The following is a 22143-nucleotide window of genomic DNA, read 5'->3' as shown; positions in this document are numbered from 1 at the left end:
GTGCTTGTTTGTTGTCTTGCATTTTAAGCTATTTGTGTGTCGCGTGCTTAGTTTGTTGTATTGCATTTTAAGTTAAGAAAATAAACATAAATTATTTAAATAAATAGTTTTTTTTAAAAAAATTAATTGTATTATTTTAATTTAATTATAATCGATAATTATAATTTTATGTAATTATAAAAACAAAAATTAAATAAGAATAAGAAATAAAAAGTGGTGGGGTAGGGTGTTGAATGAAAACCATTGGAGTGGTAAAAATTGAATGGGTGTTGAATTAAGAGAGAGAAAATGATGTGGAGTGTTGGGAATTGAAAAAGTGGGTGTTGAAGGTTATTGAATAAAAATGACCATTGTACATAAGTTGAACCAATTCAACTCCTCTCACCTCCAATTCAACACACCATTGCATTACATCCAAGTGTTTAACCTTGCTTTCAACACGACCATTCAACACCATTGTAGATGAGACTTTGTTTAAGGCTTTAATCTTTTTTTTTTCTTTCTTGGTGTTCAAAAATTGAGTTTGACCTCCCGAGTACACGATTGACGATTCGGATATTGTTTCATTTAACTTGTTTCCTTTGTTTTTGATAAAGAAACATTTCACTTGTGAATTACTACACATCGAAAACACACAACCAACCAAGTTACTTGTGTACATGGTTTCCAAATAGTTGATGAATTATAGATTTTCTCAAAATTGGGTTCCTATCACAACCGTCTGATAAAGGGCCATAGCTTGATTTAAAATCACAATATCCTCATCACTATATGAGGAAATGTTACCGAAATTAAGGGTTGGATCGATTTTTTTTTTTTTTTTTGTGGTGATCGGGATTCGAATTTCGGATCTTGCATATATTATGCATTGTCTTTACCAACTGAACTAAACTCACAGGAACTATGAAAATTTGATATTATGAAAATACTCACCGAGACAAATATCTTATACGATATTATTTATCTCTGCGGGTGGAGGGAGTAATATTTAATATAAATATAATTTTTTTTAAAGAAATATAAACATAAATATTATTTGCCGTGTATTGTTGTGTTTGTGTTGGGATATTTTTAGAGGTGAAGAGAGGAGGTGTTTTGTTTTGTTTTGTTTTTGAGATTGAGAATCAATCTGATGATGATGGAATGTTTGAGTTCATCTTCTGTAGCAACAACAACTCTACCTTCTTTCTCCATCTTCCCTTCTTCAACAAGAACATCATCATCATCATCATCATCATCTCTTTCTTCTTCCAAGAAAACCTTCCACTTTCGTCTACCCTCTTCTAAGCGTCCGTATTCTCTTCTCGATCAATCTTTTCTTTCATCAATCTTCTAATTCCATCATTAATTTTACTATTATTTTTTTTTTTCATTTCAGGTGCCGATGGTAACAACGATTCAGAATCGCAATCTAAATCATCATCCAACGAACTCAACTTCAACCTTTCTCCAGTTCCCACTAATCGCTGTTTCTCCATTTCCCCTCTTTCCAATGTATGTAATGTTTCTCTCTAACCCTAATTTCCCTATTTTTATATGTGATGGATGAAAAAGTTTGATTTTTTTTTTTTGTTGACTTGTGAAATTCATTAAATTCTGATTATAATTTGTGGGATCAGGATGCGGCGATGGGACTGGTGTTGAGTGCAGCAACAGGTAGAGGATGGACAACAGGTTCTGGGATGGAAGGTCCCCCTGTTCCTGCTGTTGGCAAGGATGGCCAATCTGGGACTGACAATATTTCCACTTTCCCATGGTCACTCTTCACTAAATCTCCCAGGCGAAGGATGCTCATCGCTTTTACTTGTACCATTTGTGGCCAGCGAACTACTCGCGCTATTAATCCTCATGCTTACACTGATGGCACTGTTTTTGTTCAGGTAATAATGGTTTTTAAGGAAGTAGGAATATTATACACCAAACTTGTTACGAATGTTGCACTATATCTGACCAAAACTCTCAAACGGTAAAATTTTGCATGTTGATTGCGTAGCCGAGCTGCTCAAAGTTTGGTTCAATTATTTATGTGAACTGTCATGGATTGCATAAGACAGGCAGTTTGTCTTTAAACTGAAATATTTAGCTGATAGTTGTCATGAATAAGGGGCAATCCGGACATGCCATTTATAATTTAAACATGATCTTGGAATAACAAGCTAACCATTGGAGTTTGAAACTTAACTCTCAAAGATGACAAGTATAAACTGCCATATGATGCTAGACTTCGAGTTGGCCCTGAGAATTAGGAAAGCTGATAGGAAAATATCAACACTTATGTTTTTAATACTATCAAATTTTTTTTTTTTTGAAGGATGTTAATCAAGTGTTTATAAATTTGATAGTATTATGATTTTAATATTTTTCATAATTTATTTGTATACAGAAAATATGTACTATATAATATTTTTACAACATATTTGCACTCTATATATGAATGAGCAAAATGTACTTCAACCCTGCCGGTTGAATTTAAAAACCTTCAACCCGCTCTTAAAAGACTGACGTCGATATTCTGGAGTGAAAAATTTCATTGCAAGAAAGGGATGTAAAAAAGCAGTATACGAAAAAAGAATTGAGAATGTCATGTCCAATTTCTAATGGAGACTGATGGAAAGAAAGCTGACCATATTTTTGTGTTTCCCATTGTTGGCAGTGTTGTGAATGCAATGCGTATCATAAGCTTGTGGATCACTTGAACTTGTTTCAGGAGACGAATTGCTATTTGAATTCAAGTTTTAAGTATAAAGGTCCTGGATGGGATGATCTCAAGTTCAGGTTCATGGACATAGATAGCGACGACGATGATGATGTATTCCCCGTTACATGAGTGAATTGCCAGCTTATGGAGCATATATTTTCTGCCTCTGATCATCATATAAGGAATTTTAGACTAGCTGTCTTGTATATTGTTTATGTTTTCATGCTTAATAGTAAAAATGTCAGGGGTTTGCTTTGTATAGTAATAAACAAAATAATATTAATATGTGCATGTATAGCTTCGCAATTGATTTGTACGATCATCAATTTGATAATATACAATACATTACATAACTATCTCTTTCGCTTCTCTTCATCTTGTGAGATGGTTAGGATCAATTTTTGTTTCTCTCTGTTCCATTGCTTCCTTGCCTATCTCTGAAGTCTGAATGTTCCACCATAATTAAAAATCTTTTTAATCAGTGCATTTTAGCCTTGTTTCCTTCCATAATTTTGTCATGGTAATAATTTTATTTTAAGAAAAGAACCTATTTTTTCTTAAAGAATGCTTCATAATCAAAATCAATAATTATATGAAACAGTTCAAGTTCACATGCTTGATTGAAATCAGTCAACCATAACATAAATCATACTAAAAAACATAGTCCTTCACTAATTTATATGTGGAAACCTGAGTGTCAAACGGGCCCCTCTAGCTAGAGGAAACTCCGGAAAAATGATAACAGCTAGAAATACAACATAACTCCAAGACTGTTTGAATACAATACATACATACATAATATTGGAGACTTAAAGGTTTCCAACACAACTGATGAGATACCGTGGCTCATAAATACATACCACATTTCCTCTTTATAATTACAGGGAATTCTGTGATTTAGCAGTTGGTTCACCTGATATTTCAAAACCAACTTTAACTGAATCATGTCCCTGTTTCTCTAATTCGATATTGAGTGTTCTTGCTCTCCACGTGTCAAAGCATACATGTCTTCTGTAGAATTAGAATATGTGCCTAAAGTATGGTTCATTCTATTATTTTGCAACTTATCTCTCATTGGCTATGTACAACAATTTTGGAGAGGCAAAATAATGAATGATGGATAGATAATTTTGCTTGCTTCTGCCAAATAGTAAGCAGACTTATCTCCCCACCTCATACCAAGGTTTCTGTGCAGTGGTTACTACTAACTTTGTCGCCCACAATAGGAGGGGGAGCACGAATCATTAGACTAAGGAAACACGCGGTCATCTGAAATACAATGTACAATGTTAACTTCATGACCAAGGAAAATTGGAAGAACTAATTGACATATATGATGAATAATGAATTTTTTTAGCAGTCAGCAACATGCCTAGAGAAAGTTCATTTATGATCATAAACCAACTCTTGTTCATACATGTGAATTTGTGGTATCATTGTCTGTGAGAGTTAGAAAACCATGCAAAACATGTTCATGATATCAATATTCTAGCCTTACTTCTACTCTTAATTCAAAGGGTAGGAATCAGTTATCTTGTTATGTAATCAAAACAGCTATAACTAACCCTCATTAAGTGCTGAATCTTAAGGTGGAAGGATCAGCTTACCAGTGTTAGCCCAAGGCACATTAGGCTGAATCCAGGAAAATTAAATGGTGCATCTTCTGACAGGAATAAGGCTGCATACCATGTAGAAGCTTATTAGTTTCTGATTTCCCCCTAATTTAGTAGCACTATATATGTTCTGTAGATTTTGCTCTTAATAAGAGTTTTACCTGTCAGTGGACTGAAAATTAACGGAGATATGATGTTGGCGGCGGAAGTGATTCCTGAGAGACATCCTTGAACCATTCCCTAAATCAAACACTGAACTTCTAAGCACATGGAGATGAAGTTGAGCAAAGTTTTCACTCAACGCTACAGAGTAACTATAACAACAGATTCAGTGTATGATTTTTCAACATTGTAATCTGAACTTTCCGAGCCAGTCTTGTATTCTCTAACATACTCTTTCAACATATTTCTATCATTAGATAAAATTCAAAAATAGATCCCATTCTCTATTTGATAAGACTCACATGAGTTTTACTCTGTAATAAAACCTAAGTCAAAATGAGTGTGTTTTTAGTAGATTTTGGATCCTCTAGTGTTGTAATTCAACATAAGAGGATTATGTTGGTGATCCCACCATTAAAATTTACTTAAATACTTTTTATGGTAAGATCACCAGCCTATTCTTCTTATATTGAATTTCAACATGAGAAGATCCAAAATCCATTCTCAGCATTATAATAATAAAGAGAATCATCGTCTTGTCTTTTTTTCTTCTTCCATTAAGATACCTGTTCATTAGGTCCAACTTGTTTGGATGCAATGCTGGTTAGCTGTGGCAATGGAAATGTGAAAGATTAGAGTACAATTCCGAAGTATTAAAACAATAACAGATATGAAAATATGATAGAGGGAGTAATATGAAAATATGAGAAACTTACAGATGGGCGCACTAGAACTCCTAAAACAGAGAAACCTGCTAGAGCATAAGGAACCTGCATGGTTTTCAACAGTCTTGAAGGAATGTTTTGCAAAATAAAATAAAATAAGCAAATGAAAAGGTTTTAAAAAATAATTACCCATGCTGACCACGATATACTGTACATCAACATCTGCATAGAATAATAAACTGATCATAAGGTAACTGAGAAAATAAAATTAAGGAGAAAACAAATCAGAATGAAAATTGCATAAATATGATACTACTATAATTTCATAGCTAAACTTTGGTTTGAATGGATTCAACTCTATATTTTTAAGTTTTTCTTTGATTTCTGTGATTGATTTTTGCTAATTGTATCAAGTTAAACAGATTCACGAAAAACTCAAGCACTATGGTATTGAAATATAACAATGTGGTTCAATCGGATTTGGCTCATCTAAAATGAATAGAGAATAAAATTGGAAAATTAGTGGTTGACATTTTAACTTATTCATGATTTATTATAATGTACATAAATATCAAGTATTGGTTTATCTATCAACGATTAATATTTTCAATTTAGAGGAGCCGAAAAGCATAACATATGGTTCAATCAATGCATGATTAGTATTGAAATATACTATAAGCAGCATGCTTTCAAACAAGAAATCCATCTGTGTCAGGTTTGAACTTACACTTATGCAGGAAACAAAGAGCCCTGTTGTGAGCAACTTCTCCTCTCCTACAGCTGGTACTAATATGGGCATGAGAAATAGCTGGACAAAATTGCAAGTACACAACCGATTAAAATGTAAAATTTCCAATCTTCCATTGAAATATAGGGAAATTGAAAATGTTGAACAGATTATTAAAGAACAATCAAATTCAACAAAATGATTATACTAGGACTATGGCATACTTGCGTCAGAGTAGCTCCAATCCCGGAAATCATCATCAAATCGGCAAACTGATTTTTGTTGTATTGAAATCGTGCCTTCAAATAATACTGCATATGGTAGGAAGTTTATTTTAATCAGTAACAGAATTTCGGTTTTGATTATGCAGTATCCATAGACAGTTGCTTGTTGTTTGAAGTGTACCCTATGATTTTTTGCATCTAACCTAAAATCATGCTATCTTATGAATTGATTTGTATTCTGTAAGAATGTACTGCTTATTTACCAGCGTTACAGCCATCGAGCCGCCGTCTGCAAGACTATTGAAGAGCAAAACAATTGCTGCTTGTGAGAATGTAGGGCTGCAAAAGTAAAGCTTGTAAGATCAACAACTCTATCATATTTAAGCATTGTTTGGATAACTGTTTAATTAAGCGTTTTTCATTTAAGTGCTTATGTATAAGTTGTTTTCATAAGCTATCCTGGCGAGATTATGAAAGAAAATTAACTGAAAAAGTTAAATGCTAACAATTCAGTAATTGCTTGAGTTGGTAATAGGTGATGATCACAAAGAGATTTTGTCAAAAATGAATTAATACCTTCAATCTATATATACCAATGCAAAATACATTTCTGCACTGCCTTACTTACCTACACTTAAGCAAACAAATTAAATCCCCCATTGAAGGTAGTTTCTTAAATGTTCTTTGTGGCAAATCATCCTCACACTGTTGAATGCATGGTTCCTCTGCCTCCTTCAATAATGGCTGCCTCATAGGTGCACTTTCCTTAAGGAAAATTCTCATGTACACCAATCCTATCATTGAGGAGACTGAAGCAACCTAAATAAACCCATCACAAATTCAGAAAAATAAGAATGAGGGTATATTACCATTAGGGTTTTAAATATAGGGGCCACAACGTAACAATTTTTATGTTTCCAAAACCACAATGTGACCGTCACATTTGACCATGAATCTTTCCGGTATCAAAGATTGCGACTCATCCGCAGTAGTTACTGTGACGACTAAAATCTGATTATGACAGATACCACAAACAGCTAGCAGCACACTAACAGATTCAATTGTATTCTTTTTACTTTTTAAACATTGTTCAAGTGTATGTAGATAGCAAATTTGATTTTACTATGTAACCTGAAATGTTAAAGCTGCGGATAGGAATCTAGCAGCTAATGTTCCGCCAACAAATGATGCTGATCCAACACCAGCTAGTATTCCAAAAGCTGATGCTCGTTTTCCAACCGGAACCATATCTGCCTGATAATAAGTAAATCAAAATTAAAACACATATTATTTGTTTTAATCAAATGATTAGCTGAGAAGCATTTATATATAGTTTTGAGTGACAATTTGTGTGTAAATTAAATGTGTGATTGAATAGGTTAATGAGATTGTGAAATACCACATATGCAAGAGCTAGGCAATGGAAGCTGCCTTCGCCTGCAACGGCAGCAAGAGTTTTGACAACATAGTATGCGTAGAAGAATTTTGTATCCCTGCTATATGCCAATATAGCTGCATATATACAAGACATTATTTTATTTAATTAGTATGTATATAATTTGCCTTGATATAATGAATATGGACGAACTCAATCCTATTCCTTAAATCATAAGCACATACAATTTCTTTTTCAGAAAAATTGTAGAGTCACTTTGAATTTTATCCTTTTCTGTGGTTGCTAACAATTTTAATTCTTTACTAATAACTGTTTAACCATTGTATCATGTTTATGTTCTGTATGGTATCATATTTTGAAGTTATCCACCAGGTTAGAAATATGTTAGTAAGATAAATCATTACTTGTAGTAACACTGATAAGATTGAACACTGATGAAAACATCATGCTATTTCTTCAAGTGATTCTTTCGGGGTATAACAGCAATTATATTTTTTTTTATTATAAAGTTTAGTCTTAACTATCTTTGTCCAATAACCTATTGTATACAAAATGTTGGATCTTTCTCCCAATCAAATTTTCTCCATATGCAAAAGTCTGTATTCAACTGACTACTTTTTTAAGGTGTTTGAGTCTCTTACACTCGGACCAACCACATGTTGGTACAATAAGTATTATAAATTAATATAAATTGATAACCATCACAAATTATTCAAAACAATAATAATAAATATTCATCCATAATTACTTTTCTCTTCCAAGAGAGTAGAAAAACAAAAGTAGTGGCAACCCCATCATCACCAAAAGGTTGAAATGGCGTTGAGTGCCAAACAGCAAGGGTATCCATGTTACATCTTACACTCCCATGGGAGTGGAGTGTGTTTGTGTTTGCCTGTAACTTTTTTCTTTCTTTCTCTTGGTCCCTTGCTATGGATGAATCATTATCATTGATAATTAGGCTTCCCACTAATGTATACATCAATAGTGTATTTTCACAGTTTTTTATGTTTGGAAAATTATTTAGCTCTTGTCAATTAAGGAAAGTCGGTCCAATGTAAATGTAATGGAATAGCCTTGTGAAAACTCATTTTAAAAGACAATATACTGCACTACAAGAAATGCAATCATAAACTAATACACTAAACACACTACTAGTATATTGTGGTGGGGTTCACAACAAGCCATAACAAACCAATCAATTTAAGCATGAAATGAAATGAAATGAAATAATGAAAAAATGAATTAACAAATTAAGCTGATAAGTTAGAAAACAACATGAACTAGTAATTGGTTATTAATATTCTGTATAATAATTAATCATCATAAACTATAATACTCCATATACCTTGAGGAATGAGAGAGACAGTGAGAGGAAGTGTGATCAAGGCTTTCCTGCCGTACCGGTCAGACAAATTCCCAATTAGTGGTGTTGTCAATACTGACCCAATTCCTATCATCTGCCACATGCACAAAAAAAGTCATTATCTTAACCAGCACTTAACTTCTAGTAACTACTTTATCTTTATGCTTATTTTCTTTAACAAATAGTTTAATTTCATCCGTGAATAAGTGGAAATTCTAGGTTAATTTGATGGACTTTTATTTTGACATATATGCGTTTAATGTTTATCATCAGAAAAGCATATGCTCAAGATCAAAAAATGCGATTTCTATTAAGCAGAACATGTTCCTTATATTTAATTATTATTTTTTGTCAAAATATTTTTAATTATTATTTAAGATCAAGATTAAAATATAGAAAAGATAAAGTAATTTTCTCGTGAAGGATAAATTTAGGTAAAAAAAATTTTAGGGATAGATAAATAATTAATTACTAATACTTTTATTAATTATTAATAGATCTTCAAAAGCCAAAAGAGTGGTGGTTATCAAAAGCCACTTTCACTAGACTATGATAGCATGTGATGAATTTAACAGCACCTTTCAAGCTATTGACAATTATGTATACGATGCATACGGGATAACTAAAAGCTCATCTTAGGTAACTTACAAGTATATGTTAATATAGGAATAAGAGAAAGACACATCGCTTAATTTTATCATAAAATGATTAATACTATTAGTAAGCTTGTAAGTGAATATACACTGGAACGCAAACAGGGATTCAATTGCAAACGAGATAGTAGCTTAGCTCATACTATTACTACCAATTTAATTTTTGTTGGCCATGTGACGACATCATTAATAGTACCTCTATATCCACTTTCATGAGAGTAAGGATAAACGGAGAGAATCCTAACTTCTTTCATATCACCTTAACATTTTCATATCTAATTTTTTTTTTCAATGAAGCTCCCACCGTTTTAAGCATCTAAAATTTTCAATAGAGCTTCCGCAAGAATACATCTTTGATTTATAAAAAAATAATTAATTGAAATGTTACTCCTAGTAATTAATAAAATACCGGATCTCTCTTATACACATCACCTCAAAAAAATTATTAAATATGTTTCACTGATGATTTTATATTATTATATTTCAATAATAATATTTATTTAATCATTAGGTTCCCTCAACTTAAATAAAATGATAATATTTGAAATGTATTAGAAACTAAATTAAATAGAAGTTGTACCTCTCTCAATCGGGATTCAATTTAGCTCATTGCGAGAGTTTTAACCTAGCTAGATACAACTTCATTGATTATTTAATCATCAAGATTAACTATAACTATATAATATAAGAGGAGACAGAGTAAGTACTCTTCTCACTCATTCTCCAACCAAAGTAATTGCTCTAAGCTTAATCACTGCTAGATTCCTTTGTTCCAATCGCCTAATAAGAAAGCTTGTGAATAAAACTTAACGATGAAGGAAGTCAATTTGCCATAGTAAAAGGAGATCTTCGCAGAGGTTGTCCTAATTGAGTCCCTATATGGGGATTTTCCATTGCGGGAACAGAAATGGGGAATATTACCACATTATTATTTTATAAATAAATATTCAACTGTGTTACCAGTACGATATGGCCATTTTTCAACTTATTATTTTTGTTGTAAGCATGATCATTTTTTAATAGAATAAAAAAACAACTAAATTTTAAATAAAATAACACATTACATTACATTACTAGTATTCCTAATTCCTAATATTTTCAAACAAACCAAATTGAAATTCATCATGGCTAATGAATATCACAAACGTCTAAAAATCGTTGTTAATAAAATTCAAAATTGTGGTTAAAAACCTTTTATTATATAGTTCTTTTAAAGAGATTATTAGCTTTTTTTTTATTTATGAAAATTATATAGTTAGTTTAATCATTGCAATTATGCCTACACTATATATTGAGACATTGATGAATGAAACGTTTTGCCCCATCGATCAGAGATATTGGAACTTAATTAATGCATTATCGGTTTTTTTTTGAGTATTGTATTATCGTTATAATATTAGAATAAGAATAAAAAATATTACCAAATTTTTGGAAAGGAAAAAAATAAATATTACTAAATTCTTTATAAAAAAACAGAGGTGAGGTGCATAACTGATCCTGTGGCGTGTGAAAGAAAAGAACCGTTATTATGAAAAGAAACGTTAATATTGTAGCTGCTAGACAGTTGTTTTTATGAGAAGAGCTTTGTACCCAGAAAGTGATGACAACCTTTGAAGCACATACTCCACGTGAACATCATAAACGCGACATTAAGTAGAAAAATAAAATGATTCAATATAATCATATGTTGGTGTTGGACACGATACGTATCCGACACCGGAACGCCTGCCTAATTCAAAGAAGTTTGTTTCATATTGAGAACTGAAAATTGAAAATGAAAGGCCATGTTATAAGATGATAGAAAAGAGATGAATGAACTCACAGCATGTTGGAAACCAGTGAGGTAAATGGCAAGAGAGCATTCATCTTGACCAGGACAAAGTGCAGCCATGGTGACATCAGTGATTGCAGGCATAACTATAATTCCTCCAAAGCCTGCTAGAAACATTGTCACAAATACGTGACTAAGCCCTGTTAACCCTTCCATGAATTATTATGTATATATGTTCCTCAATTGGGTTTGGCCTTTTATGATTTTGGAAGTGGAAGGAGTACAGAGAGAAGAGAAGAGAGGTTATAGTACTCAGAAAATGTCACTCTGTTATACTCAATATATATTTGCTTCCGTTGCTTCTACAATGAAACAGATCCGTGGGCCCGTACTCCTCTCATTCAGATATTTTAACCCGTGTATTCACCAAAAAAATGTAAATATTTATGTACCGTCCTTTTTTATTTCTATTGATTATTTGTCCTATTTTGTAAAATTCACTTTGAATTTTCAATTGCGTTCATTATTTCTCTACCAACATAACCTTAATTTTTTTTTTCTGCCAAAGAAATCAATACCCTTAATTATTTTATATTTTTCCTTTTCCTCGGTTTTTTTTATATATTTTTCCTACGATCGACGTATGTTGAGAACATAATCATCTCGATCTCTTTCTTTTGAAGGGTAAACTTGTAAAAATAATAAATTATTAACATATTTAATACTATTAACAACTATTTTAATTCTTCTTCTTAAAAAAAACTATTTTAATTCTTATAATCCATTTTTTTAAGTAGTCTAGTGGTTAGAAATTCACATTTTAAGATGAATAGGTGAGGTGTTCGAACTCTAACTCCTACCTATATTATCCAAAATGTCTAAGACAACTAAGTTTAGTTCAAGTGGAAAAAATTCCTCAATTTTTTTAATTATCGTGTTTTAGTCATTAGAGTCCTATTTTTAGAGAATAACATAGCTTTATCTAAGATATAAATAAATAGATATCTTGTAAAATATATTTACAAAGTTTATTTACAGTTACTGAACTCTTTTTATTTGTTCTAGAATGAAATATCAACAAAAATATTGTTGAAAAGTTGATGTATGTGTTTACATCATCTTTTTAACCATTGTTACTTATTTTCTCAAAAAAACTATTGTTACTTATATTTCACTTTGAACGGTATAACAAAACAATATCCAATCATTTTTTTTATGTAGGAGTATGTCCAATCAAATTAAGCTCAAATACTAATGGGTTAATTATGTTTCTAGTCCCTATAAAATAGTGACCTTGTAAATTTAGTCCCTACTTAATTTTAATAGCATTTTTAGTCCCTATAAAAAAAATTTACTTATAATTTTAGTCCCTACTAAAACAAAGTTTGATTAATTATCCTTAAACTCTTAAATTTTTGAACGATTTTTTTGAGACAAGATTAGAACACTATGAAAGGTTCGTTTACTAAAATTTAGAATTTTCTGACATGAAATGAATTAAATATGAATTTTTTAAAACGACAAAAGTTAAAGATAAAAAGTAATAAAATCTGGACGTAGAAATCAAATTTTGCAATAATTTTTTGCGGACGAACTTTTAGTAATGTTCTAAACATGTCTGCAAAAAATTGTTCAAAAATTTAAGAGTTTATGCATAAATTAAACAAATTTGAATTGAGTAGGGACTAATACTCAGTGCAGAAAAACAAAATTAGGGACTAAAAATGCTATTAAAATTAAGTAGGGACTAAACTTACAAGGTCGCTATTTTATAGGGACTAGAAACATAATTAACCCAATACTAATCTATGTATGAAAGTATTCATTTGATACTAATTTATTATTACTTTAATTTAGCCTTTTAAAATTCTTAATATATTTCAAGATCTTCTTACTTTTATAGTGTGAGAGTGTGAGTGAGGGAAGGCAATAAGATAAAGAGAAAGAAAGATAAAAAGAAGATTCCAATTGTCGTTTTCATTATATTAACTGCAACACAAACCAACCAAGGAAAGCAAAAGAAGAGAAGGAGACGTGGGTTCGAAGCTTCTTTCTCTAAGCCTATTCATTTGGTTTGGATTGTGTCGTCTTTAACGAAAGCTCATCCTTATTGGATTTACCGTATTAGCAGGTTACTTTTGCGTGCACAAATGCAAATCAATGTTGGTGGTGGGGTACAAAACTATGTTTCATTCTATTGCTTTTTCAATATCATACCTTCCTACCGACGTCAAGTTTTGTACCCATTTTCAACACATATATGTTAGGGGACCACATCTTTTCTTTTTTGTTTCTCATAAATTTTCTCTATGGAATTGTAAGGTGTCTATATTTAGTGTCCAACGGTATTATTATTTTTTTTTTATAGAATCGATATTCAAAATATTGATTCATCGTATTATGGAACTACTTCCTCCGTCTCTATATGTAAGCACAAGTTAAATTGTCAAAGAGTTAAAAAAGAATTAGAAGAAAGTTTTATATTAAAAAATAAATTTTAAAGTTTTTGATATGTTACATTCATAATTCTCAAGATTATATTTTTGTATTTGGTTTCTTAACATGTAACATGAATCAATATCTTCCATTAAGTACGCTTTACACTTCATTGTACTTAAAGATTCTTGAATCATATTAGTCTCCTGAAAGTGGTTAAGAGTTGAAAATTGGGAACATTTATCAATTAAATCTTGACATAGAAAAAAAAAATTGTTCATGTAGGACTTTTTGTTGGATTTATATAGTGGCCTTAGAGGTATAGGACATAAGGTAGAAGGGGAAATTGTGACAACAAAATCTAATCTAGTCTAACATGTTTGGTTTGGGTATTTTATGAGCACATTTGTTGGACGTAGGGATGGGAATAGGACAGGCCGGCCTACAGGGGCCTACGGCCTAGCCTACGACAGGCCAGGCCAGGCCAAACTTTTTTTTTAAATAGAGAAGGCCTAGGCTTTTTTTAAGCCTGTTTAGCTTAAAAGGTCAGACCACATGCCTCTCAAAAAGCCTCTTGAGCCTATTAGGTCGGCCTATTTAAGTAATATGAATAATATTATTTATTATTATACTATATTTTGTACTTTAAATTAAAATATAAATTTGTAAACTTCTTCAATAATTTAAGCTTTATTAGTATACATTAATTTTTTGCATATATAAATGTAATATTATAAACTAGAATAGAAATCTGATACAATATATAGTCGAATTCCCTAAAACCTGATTTTGATTATCAAAAGAGAGTTTAATCTAATTGAACTATTAGTTCTCTAGTCCATTTAAACTTAGCTCACATTGCTTAGTTAAAGATGTTCATAAGATATAGGCTTTTAAACAGGCTAGCAGGCCGTATCAGGCTTTCAGAAAGCCAGACTCAGACCTAAAAAGTAGACATATGACAGGCCGCAGGCCAAGCTTAGGCTTTAAAAAAATATGGCAGACCAAACTTAAGCCTTGCAAAGCCTAGCTCGGCCTAGCCTATTCCCATCGCTAGTTGGACGTGATTAAAGGGGTAACATTGCTGCAATACAACGGCTTTATTGGAGTTGCTTTTGTTGGGAGCTTTTCTTTTGTTACCTTTTGTTAGGACAAAATCACACACTGCTTAATGCTTGGAAAGACTAAAATTAAGTGTAATTAAGTGAGTATTTTATTTCTCAATATTACTTTATTTGTTTTCTTTGCTTCGAAGAGGGTTTTAGCTCACACAATATTTGTCTTAATTTATGTATTAAAGAGATTTCCCTAGAAGCCAAAGGACAACGACAGAATATGGATAAAGTGATCGATCAGTCGCTTGGAGTGAACGATACTACTACTATTAGATTCATGATTGAAACTAGTTTTTTCATCAATTTATCCGTAAATTCATCGAGCTATATCTTGAATTTATTGATTGAATAAAAGTGCATAATTTGAAAAATGAAACTACATATGCTTGCCTAGAGAGCAACATATGTTACATCACAATAGTACCCGTAATAATAGTACGTTACGTTGAGCCTAAATCAGTGAAGAATTTGTGTGTTGTGAAAATGACAAAAATGTGAAATGACATTGCAGTTTCCTATAAGAAACGATTAAATCTAAGCAAGAGACAAACCTTTCAACGTTTGTGCGGATCTATATACTGATGATAAATTAACAATCGTGAAAATTTTGATGAATTCCTGAAAATTTTAGACAGACAAAATTTGGTAAAAGGAATTTAAATTGATCTAAAATCTAAATTCGTACTAGTGTAGTTAAAAAAAAACTTAGTATTTAAAACTGTCAACCGTGATTGGCACATATTATTTTATTTTCGTTCACACACTTGCACCTCCAATTATCTTAGGCCCAATTTATTTTATGAAAATACTTTCTATTTTCAATTTTTAAAATTTGTAGTAATTTTACTTTTTGATAACAACAAAAATGTCAAAAAGTTGTTTTAATAATTTTCATAAATAAGTCACATCTAGCTAATATTTTATCTTCTTTCCATCACTATGGTTCATTTCAAAAGTTTTATGTCCTCTTATTAGCAAGTTCAAAATGAACACATACTTTAAAAAATGAAAATAGACAATATCACAAAGTAAACATAATCTTAATTTTTTGAGTGCATTTCAGTTTCGTCCATCACAAAAACCACAAAACTCATATTAGTCTTTAAGGGGGCAAATTTACTCTTTTTTTTGTACCCTGCAAAATTAAACCGGGGGGGTTATGAATTATGATAGTCCTTCTACCATTTTTTTTTCAATTGATTTTTCTTACCATTTCTTGAACAAATGACTGACGAGTTAGGATCTTTACTCATGGACTAACTTTTGTGGTACTCCACTTTTCATGTAATAATCCATGTGATGTGTATTTTACACTAAAATGACCGTGTGCTGACCTCAGATGGACCAAATTGTTGCCTTTATTTTTTTTTTCGTGGATTAAATTGGTACTTTCATTTTTTATGGGAGAATAAAAATTATTTCTTTTAATCTGCTATTCATTTGCAATAGTAATTTATTTTTGCTTTCATTCAATGCCGAAATATATGAGACTATCAAATCCAAAAGATAGTTGTATAAACAATTACAACTTTAAAATTCAAAATATTATGTACTATCTGAATTTTAATTGAAAGTAATATCCACGTTTAGTGTCCGACATATTTTGAATAAGATAATCACAATGAGAAAAATAGTCTAGACTGTTACAACATGGGGAACGTAGTTTAAATTTCAGTTGAAAATAGTTCTACCGTCTCATGTTTGGCTCCATATTTGAACCTACAATCATTCATTTATCGGTGTTTAATGTGTTGAGTTTGGCTCGTAATGTACTACTCCCTCCATTCCTTTTCTTTTGATGTTTTAGAGCTTAAACTTTATTCCAAAACTTTTGATGTTTTAGAATTTTTAATACTTTTTATCCAACTTTACCCTTGTTGAAAAACACACTTTGAAAATTGAAAGTTTAAATAATAAATGCAATTTGTGTGGTGAGTTTCAATAATTAAGGAGATTAGAATTTTGAGAAAAAAAAAAAAAGGAGTAGATAAGGGTATTTTAGTATAAACCATACAATTATTCATATAATTTAATGATTCCTTAATATTTGTGCAATCACCTAAAACATCAAAAGAAAAGGAATAGAGGAAGTACTACTATTCCGTAGAATAGAAAATGAAGATAACATTGGGAAATGGATATGCTTTGAAAAGAGGTACGGCAACATTTTGATTCCTTAAAGCTTACAATAATTTGATTCTATTCTAGAGTGTCGGTCTAAAGACATGGATTCTACTAGATTAGTTCCCCAAGCAAAGCAATGATGGATGATCAAATTCTTATTCAACACCTTATGGTGTTTTACTGCTTTAAAAGTGACAGTGAATCTAAACCATGAATTCTTCAGCTGCGGTTAAATTTTACTAATTTTAGTCACTGGTAGTAATCGGAATATTTTTATATATGAAAAGAGGCTTGACCAAAAAAATAAATTAAGTATGAGATGAGATTAGAAGAAAAACGGTGTTTTTTGACGAAGATGGGGTGAGGTGAGTAGTCTATTTGCTTGGTATAATGAAAGGTGTGGATTAACTTGGCCTCAAAAAAGGATAAACGTCTATTAACACAGCATTAATTCAACTCTAATAAAGGATGACGATGACGATGCATTATTTGTTTCCCCTTTTGAGCTGCTATATCACCATACTTTCTATTTTAATTCAGTTCCTTTTTGACCCCAAAAAATAAAGATATTTGTTCGGGTTGAATGAAGAAAGGTATCGATGTAAAATTTCATGTTTAATTTAAATCATTCATCCCCATGATTAATGTGGAATTACTATTCTTCGTCTTTAAATTATAAGCTGTTTTGCTCATTTTATACATATTAAGAAATATAATTAATTTGTATGATAAAGAGATATTATGAGTTGTTTTACAAAATTGTTATATAGAAAGTCGACTTCAGGTTATTGTACATACGTGTGGAGAAAACTTGGTAACATGGAGAAGTAGGAAGGAAGATGTAGTTGTGTAGGAGGAGTGCAGAGGCTGAATTTAGAGACGATGTATGAGGGTTTTCTTAGCAATATATTAATATTTTTATTTTAATCCAATTTTAGTAATTCTTTGTTTTTAGTTCAGTTTGTTATTTTCGGCCAATTAGGATTTTTTTATTTCCCTATTTAAGTTTAACAGTTGTAGTTAAGAGACAACTTTTATTCATTCAATAATATTTTAGAGAATTTTTCAAACTAGATTTAATGCTTGTTAGCCTACACTTCCAACTGCGTCAGGATCAATGACCAAATGAATAACTCTCAACTTTGCTAGCACATCACATGTGCACATGCATTCCCTTCGCGAAAGGTGTGATGAAGAGATATTGTCCAATCTTTTTTCATGAAATCTCCAATAATTTATAGCTCATTCACATAATGATGAAACTGAGATGTTCACAAGTTGAACCACATGCAGGGTATATGTGAAACACATTACTTTCCTAAATTTAGCATGCCAACACCGTCTGATGTCCACTAAAAACGCTTGTATTTCCATATGGAGAATATTTGACAAACCTACGCTCCCATAGAAACGAAATTAAAATATTTCATCATAGTTACGCATCAAAGCCATCAAACCCTACCTTCTTTGGATTATATAAATTTCGTAAACACATGTGAATTTCAACCGATTAAAAAGCCTATGTTAAAAAAATGTGTATAGAAATGTATCTCTGATATTTTTTTTTAATTTTTACAAGTTTTCTGACATTATTCTAATCACCATTAATAACATTATCTCACATGTCAACCGGTAATTCTACTCATGTGACATTATTATAACCGATAAATCTAAATTACTTCGAATGATTAACTTCCGCAATGCACATTAATTTATAAACGACATGTTTTTCTTTTCTTTCTTTCAATTATAGGAGTATAATGGTAGTGTAGAAGAAAATTCAATTAATAAAAACACTAATTCATGTACAAGTCAGAGATATAAACATTAAGAAAAAAACAATTTTAAACGACATGTTTTTTTTTTTTTTTTTTTTGCTTGCAGAGATCTAGAAATTCACCCAAAAAAAACAGAAAATCTAATTATTTTTTTTAGTAAAGAAAATCTAAATTTTTTTGTTTGAAGGAAGAAAATCTAAATTTTGTTCCTTCAAAAAAAAACAAAAGAAAAAGAATTGGAAAATATTTGTAACAAAATTTAGAGATTTTAATGGACCCAGTAGCTGGAGTGTTTGTTTTAGAAGCTCGCACGTGGGTGTTTCCCCGATGTGTGACACGTAGCAAAATAAGTTTGAACGGTGAAGATTAAAAAAAAAAAGAAAATAAGCGTTAAGCGTTTCCCTGTTCCTCTTCTTCTTCTTCAATCATCTAAACCACCCATCGCTAATTTTAGCAGCTATTTCCATCGCTAAACACCGTACGTATGCACCACTGCTTCTACTTTTCCATTTAATTTTCATGCTCTCATGCTAATGCTATGCTAATAATTAATTAATCATTTTTCTTTCTGTTTCAGGTGATTACTCATCCATCTGTACAAATAGAATTACTCCAATCGCCCCTAATTATTATTCGGTTAGTTAGTTAGTTAGTTAGTATACTCTCAATTTCGCTTTTCCTTTTGCTTCACTCTTGTAATATTTTTTGTTTATTCAACAGTTTCAACGTAATAATGGATTCACTCATTTATTCAAGTGATCCACATTTAAAAAACATAATTCCTCTCAACAACCACATCTGCGTTTGAATATATTGGGATGAATGGAGTAAAGATTGTTCTCATTTTGCAAAAATAGGTCAAAAGATAATCCATTTTCAGTTCAAATTTCATCACTATACTATATATGGTATTTTAGTGTATAATCAGGGTCGACAATGAGATCTACTCTACGCGGCTTCTAATAATTTGTCAGAGTTCAACCGTGTTTAAATTGGGCCTTAGAATATGACATTCAATGTGTTTAGGACGATCATGTGTATAATGAACTATTTAAGCTATTGATATTTCAAGTGTTAGTTAGAAATCTTAGATGTTGAGCAACGAGAAAGTGCGAGAAGACTCATATACCTAAACATTGAGTTTTAGCCTTTTGAGTAAAGATGCGGAGCTCAAAATCATTTGTGTTGTTGCTTTTAACCCAATGTGGTGATTTACTATGGTATTTTAACCTTCCCTAGAATTCCCAACATAAGCCACCACCCAACCACATGTCTTCATACATACATATTAAATTTTTGGGATTTACGTAGCTAGCTTTCTATTTCTCTCCAAAAAAAAAAAAAAAAAAAAAACAGAGAGGATCGATATCCACCGAATTTCTTTTTGCATAGTGACTGATACTGGAACTCAACAAAACACTCTTCTTAACATATAAGAGTAATAATGATCACAAAAGTAATTACGATCAACATTAATCATGTTCATATAAGCTGCCTTCATGTAAAATTTGGAGTCCCTCTTTTACCTAGCTAACTAGCCAAGCAAGTATATTATGCCACAATGTTCTGTTATAATCCAACTTGTTAATCTCTAGATTCTTACTAATTTTTTATTATAGTTTTGTTTTAGATCTTTTACCTTTAGTGATCGGACTATTCGCCTTCTAATCTACTCTCCTTACTATAAAACTGGTCTTATCTCTACATTCTCAACTCTCTCTAATGTTGTAATTTCTAATCCTATCATGTTTTAGTCTTACCACACGTCCAACACAACATCCTCATCTACCTTACGCCTATTTTATTCGCGTGTTGGTTCTTTACTGCCCAACACTTTGTTCCATACAAAATTGCCGGTTTTACAGCTGACCGATCAAATTTTCCCTTCAACTTGAGCGGTACTTTCATACCACATAAAAGACCTGAGGCTCTTTTCCATTTCAACCACCCAACTTGAATTTGATGATTTACATCTGCTTCTATTTCTCCGTCATTTTGCACTATCGACCCAAGATATTTAAACTATGTAACTTGCAGTATTATATGATCTCCAACTTTAGAAATACTTCTTTTGCTAAAATTACATTCCATAGACCATGTTTTGCTTCTACTCAGGCGGAAGCCATACGTCATATATTTGTCTATATTTCTGATATGCTCCTTACTCTTCAAGACAACTTTATGCAGGATATCTGTGACTTTTGTTGAGAAGGACGGTGAGGAAAAGCTTATAAAAGTCCCTATTGGAATGTCTATGCTAGAAGCTGCTCATGTAAACGACATTGAACTTGAAGGTGTGAACTTTTGATATTACTGTTATACTCTTTCTCTACATTGATGGTCTTGTGGATACATCTCTGTTTATGTATGGTTTTTATGTTTGATAGAGCACACAGATATTATTATTTCATCAATGTAACTACAATTGGATCATCTTTTTCGTTGTTGGTTTTTCGCAAAATCTTTCTTCATTCCTGCTACATGTTTTGTGTTGCCTTCATCATCGATCCTTTTCATGTGCCGCATTTTTTTATTTAAATTACGCGCTTGTGTTAGTTCATGTCAATTTGCATCTCCCGTTTCCTCCTACCAGTGTTGATTTTCTTACGTGATATTACTGTAGGAGCATGTGAAAGCTCGCTTGCGTGTTCAACTTGCCATGTTATAGTCAAGGTACAACAATGGTGATATATGGAGTAAAGTGTCGTTTGAGATTAATTTTATTAGTTTCCTGAAATGCTGTTTTCAACTTACTTGCAGGATGTAGAATATTACAATAAATTAGAAGATCCTACGGACGAGGAAAATGACATGTTGGATCTAGCTTTTGGGCTTTGTGAAACGTGGGTATTCTTATGTATGGAACTTGGAGTTTAATTTTCATGTGCTACTCATGTTCCTCTCAAATACTTCATAGACTAATTTTGAGAGTTATGCAGATCACGTCTCGGTTGCCAAGTGATCGCTACACCCAAACTTGATGGAATTCGTCTAGCTCTTCCTGCTGCCACTCACAATTTTGCTGTTGATGGTTACGTGCCGAAACTACACTAGTTATTGCTGGAAGTTTTTTGGGTGTAATGCAAAGAATGCAGCGATCTCAGTTTTGTAGCTTCGCACCAAGTTAGATAAATGAGCTTTTATTGATCTTAGGCATTTTTCAATACTGAGTTTAGTCGTGATCGCCAAGCTCTTCTGTATGACAGATCAGAGAGATCATGGTGGAATTTCGACAATACAATTGCTTACCAATAAACTACTTGTATTGTTTTATTATTGTACCAGTGAAACACTTTCTGACTCTAAATAATTGAAAGATGAAAAGAAGGCAGGCTAGAGTATTTGGACCTTCTTGTATTCTAGAATATTGATTCAAAACAACTGATAGTATTACTGTAATATACTTGTCATGTTTCCA

The 22143-nt window shown here is 31.7% G+C and overlaps 3 protein-coding genes across 4 annotated transcripts; 2 read left to right on the top strand and 1 right to left on the bottom strand.

Moving 5' to 3' along the window:
• The first annotated feature begins 1057 nt into the window (after positions 1 to 1057).
• On the top strand, positions 1058 to 3054 carry LOC146959230 (Zim17-type zinc finger protein). The gene is made up of 4 exons (XM_085740780.1): positions 1058 to 1289; positions 1379 to 1494; positions 1620 to 1880; positions 2654 to 3054. Exons 1-4 carry the CDS (start codon positions 1133 to 1135, stop codon positions 2825 to 2827), a joined length of 708 nt encoding a protein of 235 aa, XP_085596906.1. The 5' UTR covers positions 1058 to 1132; the 3' UTR covers positions 2828 to 3054.
• Positions 3055 to 3347: 293 nt separating this feature from the next.
• LOC146959229 (uncharacterized) lies at positions 3348 to 11586 on the bottom strand. Of its 2 annotated transcripts, none has more exons than XR_015024838.1 (14): positions 11324 to 11586; positions 8831 to 8942; positions 7489 to 7601; positions 7221 to 7343; positions 6718 to 6908; positions 6353 to 6428; positions 6090 to 6176; positions 5866 to 5946; positions 5328 to 5360; positions 5190 to 5243; positions 5040 to 5081; positions 4473 to 4625; positions 4306 to 4376; positions 3348 to 3967 (listed from the first exon to the last, which is right to left on the bottom strand). XR_015024838.1 is itself a non-coding variant. In XM_085740779.1 (14 exons), exons 1-14 carry the CDS (start codon positions 11486 to 11488, stop codon positions 3872 to 3874), a joined length of 1323 nt encoding a protein of 440 aa, XP_085596905.1. In that variant the 5' UTR covers positions 11489 to 11586; the 3' UTR covers positions 3348 to 3871. The 2 variants fall into 2 exon arrangements, 1 of the variants encoding a protein (XP_085596905.1); XM_085740779.1 differs by having other exon boundaries at positions 4473 to 4551.
• Positions 11587 to 16938: 5352 nt separating this feature from the next.
• LOC146959228 (uncharacterized) lies at positions 16939 to 22143 on the top strand. Its single transcript, XM_085753297.1, has 7 exons — positions 16939 to 16978; positions 19114 to 19203; positions 19303 to 19361; positions 20899 to 21019; positions 21349 to 21398; positions 21486 to 21568; positions 21665 to 22143. The coding sequence occupies exons 1-7, from the start codon at positions 16939 to 16941 to the stop codon at positions 21777 to 21779; spliced, it is 558 nt and encodes a 185-aa protein (XP_085609423.1). The 3' UTR covers positions 21780 to 22143.

This window comes from Medicago sativa, chromosome 1 (assembly GCF_051527215.1).
Source record: "Medicago sativa cultivar Bolivia chromosome 1, Bolivia_mono, whole genome shotgun sequence".
Classification (NCBI taxonomy): Eukaryota; Viridiplantae; Streptophyta; class Magnoliopsida; order Fabales; family Fabaceae; genus Medicago; species Medicago sativa.
This window is presented reverse-complemented; position numbering and strand designations above follow the sequence as displayed.

Bases quoted from the DNA above. Each gene is read 5' to 3' on its own strand.
- LOC146959230 (XM_085740780.1), top strand. From the start codon at position 1,133: ATGATGATGGAATGTTTGAGTTCATCTTCTGTAGCAACAACAACTCTA. The intron at 1,290-1,378 runs GTCCGTATTCTC...TTTTCATTTCAG, and splicing joins TCGTCTACCCTCTTCTAAGC to GTGCCGATGGTAACAACGAT. The intron at 1,495-1,619 runs GTATGTAATGTT...TTGTGGGATCAG, and splicing joins CCATTTCCCCTCTTTCCAAT to GATGCGGCGATGGGACTGGT.
- LOC146959229 (XM_085740779.1), bottom strand. From the start codon at position 11,488: ATGGAAGGGTTAACAGGGCTTAGTCACGTATTTGTGACAATGTTTCTA. The intron at 7,602-8,830 runs GTATATGGAGTA...GTATATATGCAG, and splicing joins TGTCTCTCTCATTCCTCAAG to CTATATTGGCATATAGCAGG. The intron at 5,082-5,189 runs GTAAGTTTCTCA...CCATTGCCACAG, and splicing joins GAGTTCTAGTGCGCCCATCT to CTAACCAGCATTGCATCCAA.
- LOC146959228 (XM_085753297.1), top strand. From the start codon at position 16,939: ATGAAGATAACATTGGGAAATGGATATGCTTTGAAAAGAG. The intron at 19,204-19,302 runs GTACGTATGCAC...TTTCTGTTTCAG, and splicing joins TATTTCCATCGCTAAACACC to GTGATTACTCATCCATCTGT. The intron at 19,362-20,898 runs GTTAGTTAGTTA...TTACTCTTCAAG, and splicing joins TCGCCCCTAATTATTATTCG to ACAACTTTATGCAGGATATC.